The sequence below is a fragment of the Amblyomma mixtum genome, chromosome 10 (assembly GCF_055824585.1).
Source record: "Amblyomma mixtum isolate Tamu chromosome 10, ASM5582458v1, whole genome shotgun sequence".
Classification (NCBI taxonomy): domain Eukaryota; kingdom Metazoa; phylum Arthropoda; class Arachnida; order Ixodida; family Ixodidae; genus Amblyomma; species Amblyomma mixtum.
The window spans coordinates 76,084,167-76,090,166 of NC_143021.1; the positions used below are offsets into that span (position 1 = coordinate 76,084,167).

The 6,000-nt window shown below is 55.4% G+C and overlaps 1 protein-coding gene across 1 annotated transcript; it reads right to left on the reverse strand.

The window, feature by feature from the left end:
- Positions 1 to 4,237: 4,237 nt before the first annotated feature.
- LOC149326168 (uncharacterized) lies at positions 4,238 to 5,774 on the reverse strand. The gene has a single exon (XM_089565145.1). The coding sequence runs from the start codon at positions 5,735 to 5,737 to the stop codon at positions 4,550 to 4,552; it is 1,188 nt and encodes a 395-aa protein (XP_089421271.1). The 5' UTR covers positions 5,738 to 5,774; the 3' UTR covers positions 4,238 to 4,549.
- Positions 5,775 to 6,000: the final 226 nt, after the last annotated feature.

Consider the following 6,000-nt stretch of genomic DNA (forward strand, 5'->3'; position numbering starts at 1 on the left):
AGAAGAATGCCAGGTACTCGATTTCATCCTCTTTTTTCAATAGTTTCATCATCAACCTCATGTCCACCTCAGGACAAGGACTGACTTCTAGGTGATTGTATATATGCTGTGCCTCGTTACGCACAAAAACTTGCCAATATCGTCCGCCTTTTCTGCCTCCTGCCACGCTTGTCTGCTATGTCGTATTCACTTTATTGCCATAAACGGCACTCATCTATGTTACCGCCGCTGTACATGCCCTAGGCAGGTATTTCTTCGATCAAGGATATTGTTCAGTTGCATTTCCTCCCTTAACTACCCTGCTGCTTTCCTGTCGCTTAACGTCAACCTAACTCCTTTTCATAATGCACGGCGCCTAATTTGCTTCAAGCCTTTTTGGTTCTGTTCAGTTTAATTTATGGGGTTTAATGTTTCAAAGCGACTCGGGCAATGAGGGACGCTGTAGTGAATGGCTTTGGAAATTTCGACCACCTGTGGTTCTTTAACGTGCATTGACATCGCTTAGTACACTGGTTTGTAGAATTTAGCCTTCATCGAAATTCGAATGCGTGGACGGGATCGAACCCGCGTCTTTCGGGTTAGCAGACGAGCGCCACAACCAATGAGCCACCGCGGCGCCCACTTCTAGACTTTTCGTTTCCCTCTAAGTTTCACACGTATACTAATCACCGCCGGGGATAAGTGTATATATTTATATAAGACACGTTTCGGACATCGAACCTGTCCTTTTTCATAATCTATGGTCATGAATAAAGTGCATGCTCTCTCGAAAATGTGAAATAAATAAATCTGTTTTCTTTTTGCACCGCGCATTATTAGTACTTTCTGATTATATATATATATATATATATTGTTACGGGGATGTTACGGCGGTAAGTCTGTGTTGGCGGCTGCTCTGAGATGGCCAGCACTCAGCTCAGACACCGAGGGCCCAGCTACCAACTGTCAACGTCGTCGTCGTTCAGCGCACCGCCACTTCTTCGTTCACGGTCCATCGGTAACACTATCCCCCTCGGCTGAAGGCAACGTCCCGGTGCGTGTTAGGCGTGCGATGTCGATGGTGGGTGATAGGGCTTGAGACGAGCTACATGAACGACGTAGGACTTCAGTGGAGCGGACGTCGACTTTGGGTGCAGCGGCGTGATTTCATACGTGACGTCGGTCACTGCCCGTAATACACGATAAGGACCTGTGTAGCGCGGCAGAAGTTTTTCACATAACCCCACACGACGGGATGGGAGCCACAGCAAGACGAGAGATCCGGCAGGGTAGCGCACATCACGGTGCAGGCCATCGTAGCGGTGTTTTTGAGCCTCTTGGGAGGCGGAGAGCTTGTGACGAGCAACCTGGCGGGCGGCGTCTGCTCGGGCGATCGCGTCATGCGCATATGTAGTGACAGGGCCGGCTGTGGGCAGCAGAGTGTCGAAGGGCAGTAAGGGGTCTCGTCCAAAGAGAAGATAGAAGGGCGAGTAACCAGCGGTATCATGGCGCGAAGAGTTGTAGGCGAAGGTGACAAAAGGCAAGCTTATGTCCCAGTCCCGGTGGTCGTCGGATACGTACATGGCGAGCATGTCTGTAAGCGTGCGGTTGAGACGCTCCGTTAGGCCGTTCGTCTGAGGATGATAAGCAGTGGTGAACTTGTGACGAACGGAGCACGAACGAAGGATTTCGTCAACAACTCGGGAAAGGAAGCAGCGGCCACGGTCGGTAAGGAGTTGACGGGGAGCGCCATGGTGTAATATGACGTCGTGCAGAAGGAAGTCAGCGACGTCAGTGGCGCAGCTGGTTGGAATGGCGCGAGTGATCACGTACCGCGTGGCATAATCGGTGGCGACGGCAATCCACTTGTTCCCCGAGGAGGACTCCGGGAAGGGCCCAAGTAAATCTAGCCCAACACGAGAAAACGGGTCGGTCGGGATGGGAATCGGCTGCAGGTGTCCAGACGGCAGGACAGCGGGCTTCTATCGGCGCTGACAGACGTCGCAAGCGGCAACGTAGCGTTGGACGGAGCGGTACAGACCAGGCCAGAAGAAACGCCGGCGCACGCGGTCGTACGTACGGGAGACACCAAGATGACCAGCCGTAGGTGCGTCATGCAGTTGTTTGAGGATAGTGGAACGTAGGTGTCGGGGAACAACGAGCAAGTGCTCAGCGCCATCAGGTAGAATGTTGCGGCGGTAAAGCGTGTTTCCGTCGAGCAAAAACCGGGCCAGAGAAGTGTCGCGCCGGTCGGTGCTGACGCGGTCGATGAGAGAGGTGAGGGCGGGATCCAAGCGCTGTTCGTCGGCAATGTGGGAGAGGTCGGAGATGGAGAGGACAAAGGCATCCGACGACTCACAGTCTGTAGAAGGAGGATCGACGGGATAGCGTGACAGGCAGTCTGCATCTTGATGAAGGCGACCGGACTTGTGAACCACGGAAAAGGTGTATTCTTGCAATCGCAATGCCCACCGGCCAAGGCGGCCAGTAGGGTCCTTGAGAGAGGAGAGCCAGCACAGGGCGTGGTGGTCGGTGATAACAGTGAATGGGCGGCCAAACAAGTATGTGCGGAATTTTCCAATGGCCCAAACAAGAGCCAGGCACTCGCGTTCTGTGATAGAGTAATTCTTCTCGGCGGAAGAAAGAAGACGGCTGGCGTACGCAATCACGCAGTGCTGGCCGCGTTGTCGCTGAGCAAGGATGGCGCCAATTCCGTGACCACTGGCATCAGTGCGAAGTTCAGTCGGGGCAGACGGGTTGAAATGGGCCAATACAGGAGGGTTAGTGAGGACGGCGATAAGGCTGGAGAATGCAGTAGCCTGCTCTGGGCCCCAGGAAAAAGGAACGCCTTTCTGCAACAGATTGGTGAGAGGGCGAGCGACGGCTGCGAAGTTCGGGACGAACCGGCGAAAGTAGGAACAGAGACCGATGAAGGTGCGGACATCGCTGGGTGAGCGGGGACAGGGAAAAGCACTGACGGCACGAACTTTTTCAGGGTCAGGTTGTATGCCACTCGCATTCACCAAATGGCCGAGGACTTTGAGTTCGCGGCGGCCGAAAGTACATTTTTTTGAGTTGAGTTGAAGACCTGCGCGGCGGAAAAGTGCCAAGATGGACGAAAGGAGAAGCAGGTGGGTTTCAAAAGAGGGCGAGAAAACAATTACATCATCTAAGTAACAAAGACAGGTCGTCCACTTGAAGCCCCGGAGTAACGAATCCATCATCCGTTCAAATGTGGCAGGGGCGTTACAAAGGCCGAAGGGCATGACCTTAAATTGGTAAAGGCCATCAGGGGTGACGAAAGCTGTTTTCTCGCGGTCTCTTGCGTCAACAGAGATTTGCCAATACCCGCTACGAAGGTCGATGGAAGAAAAGTAGCGGGCGCCATGTAAACAGTGCAGGGCATCATCTATGCGCGGAAGGGGATAGACGTCTTTCTTCGTGACCTTGTTGAGATGACGGTAGTCGACGCAAAACCGCCAAGTTTGGTCTTTCTTTTTCACGAGCACGACAGGAGATGCCCAAGGGCTGTTTGAAGGCTCGATGATATCGTTGGCCAACATCTTGTCCACCTCCCGCTGGATGACCTGGCGCTCTGGTAGTGACACACGATAAGGCCTCCGGTGTATAGGTCTTGCATCGCCGGTGTCAATGCGGTGAGTCACTACCGATGTTTGACCCAGAGGAGCAGAAGCGAAGTCAAAAATGTCGGTGTAGGACACCAAAAGGTTGTGAAGATCCTGTGCATGCTCGGGGCTCAGGTCAGAAGCAATCATCGCAGAAATGGATTGCGGAACGTTGGACGGGATGTCGGGCGCTTGAGAGACAGTAGAAGGCGGTCCAGGTGAGAGAGCAGTGACGGTACAGTCGGTGAGAGAAGACAAAGTAGCAATCGATATGCCTGCAGGAAGAACTTGTGGTGACAAGCTGAAGTTGAGGACAGGGAGGTAGGTGCTATTCTTGGTGACGCTCACGATGAGGTGCGGAAGAACAACATTGCGAGAGAGAACGACATCGGCGAGTGGGCAGGCAAGATAATCCCCATCAGGAACCGCAGGAAGTGGTGACATAGGCAGATAAACGGCAGAGTCAGGGGGCAGGCGAGCGTACTCGGTGGAGCGAAGGCGGGGCGTGGAGCTTGAGGGTGTGTCGGCTGAGCTGAGAGGCAGGTCCAATCGTAGAAGGCCGCTGGAGCAGTCGATAAGGGCAGAGTGAGCGGTTAGAAAGTCTAGACCAAGGATCACATTGTGAGGGCAGTGTTCGAGGATGGTGAACAAAACTGGGATGTTATGACCGGCAAGAGTGACGCGGGCAGTGCACAAGCCAGTGACGGCAGCAGTGCTGCCATCGGCAACGCGAACGGTGGGCGAAGCGGCAGGGGTCTGAACTTTTTTGAGGCGACGGCAAAAGGATGAGCTAAGAACCGAGACTTGGGCACCAGTGTCAATGAGGGCAGAAACAGGAACACCGTCCACAAAAACGTCGAGCAGATTACAGGGCGAAGGCTGGGTCAGTAGAGGATTTTCAGGTCGGGGCACCAATGCAGCATCACCTCCGGGAGCTGCACTGGCTAGTTTCCCGCGAAGCGGCCTGCAGAGGACGGTGAGTAACTGCGGTGCGGAAGAGGTGAGCGGGAACGGTGGGCTGTCGGAGAGGGAGAGCGGCTGGTTCTGCGAGGAGGCGGTGTGGACTCGGCGCTGGGTGGGTCATTCCGAGGCGTGAAGCGACGGGGTCCATAGTCATAACGGCGGTCGACGTAGGGCAAAGGTCGGGGAGGTGGGGACCAACGGCTGCGGCAGTGGCGAGAGATGTGGCCTACGCGCGAGCACGTAAAGCAGATCGGCCGGTCGTCAGGAGTACGCCACTCATCGGGATTGCGATACCTTGTGTAACTTGGGACGAAGGTGTTGCGGGCCGTAGCAGTAGCGACCACGGGAGAGATGGGGCTCGCACTCCGTGGTTCGACGGGACGATGGCTGGAGGGCATGCCCAAGTTGGCGACCTCCTGGCGGACGACAGCTTGAATAAGGGATATTGTGGCCAGGGTGTTGTCCGACAAGGGCGCGTTGGTCGTAACAGGAGCCAGGGCCTCCAGTTCACGGCGCACGATGCGAGTCACGTTGTCGGGGTTTGAAGGCTGCCTCAGTGTCGGCAGATCCTCGCACGTGGAACTGGCAGCGGTGTTAGGCAGGCGATCAAAGCGGTGTGCAATGCGCCGGTGCTTGGCCTGCTCGAAGCGTCGACACACCTGCAGAACGGAGTCAACCGTAGAGCAGTCCCGGCATAGAAGAAGGTGGAAGGCATCGTCGGCAATGCCTTTAAGAATGTGGCCTACCTTATCGTCCTCGGTCATGTTGGGATCGACCTTTCGGCACAGTGCCAACACGTCTTGAATGTATGTAATATATGATTCGGTGGCCGTTTGGGCGCGAGCTGAAAGTTCTTTTTTGGCAGCAAGCTGACGGCCAACTGGTTTCCCAAACAGGTCGCGGAGCTTCTGCTTGCAGGCATCCCACGTGGCAATCTCTTCTTCGTGGGTTTCGAACCACACGCGTGCGGTGCCGGCAAGATAAAATATCACATTGGCCAGCATCAGCGTGGCGTCCCACCTGTTGTGCTGGCTAACACGCTCATAGAGCGAGAGCCAGTCCTCGACATCCACGCCATCTGTACCGCAGAATGTGCCCGGGTCGCGAGGGTGGGCTACGACGACAGTTGGCGTGGCAGGCGCAGACGGAGGGGCCGGGTCGGTAGTCATCTCGCCCGTTCGGCCCGTCGTCTCGTCGGCTCGTCGGGTCGTCGGCATGTCGGCTCGAACCCGCGAGAGGTACGGGGATCGATACCCCGCACCTCCACCAAAAGATGTTACGGGGATGTTACGGCGGTAAGTCTGTGTTGGCGGCTGCTCTGAGATGGCCAGCACTCAGCTCAGACACCGAGGGCCCAGCTACCAACTGTCAACGTCGTCGTCGTTCAGCGCACCGCCACTTCTTCGTTCACGGTCCATCGGTAACAATATAT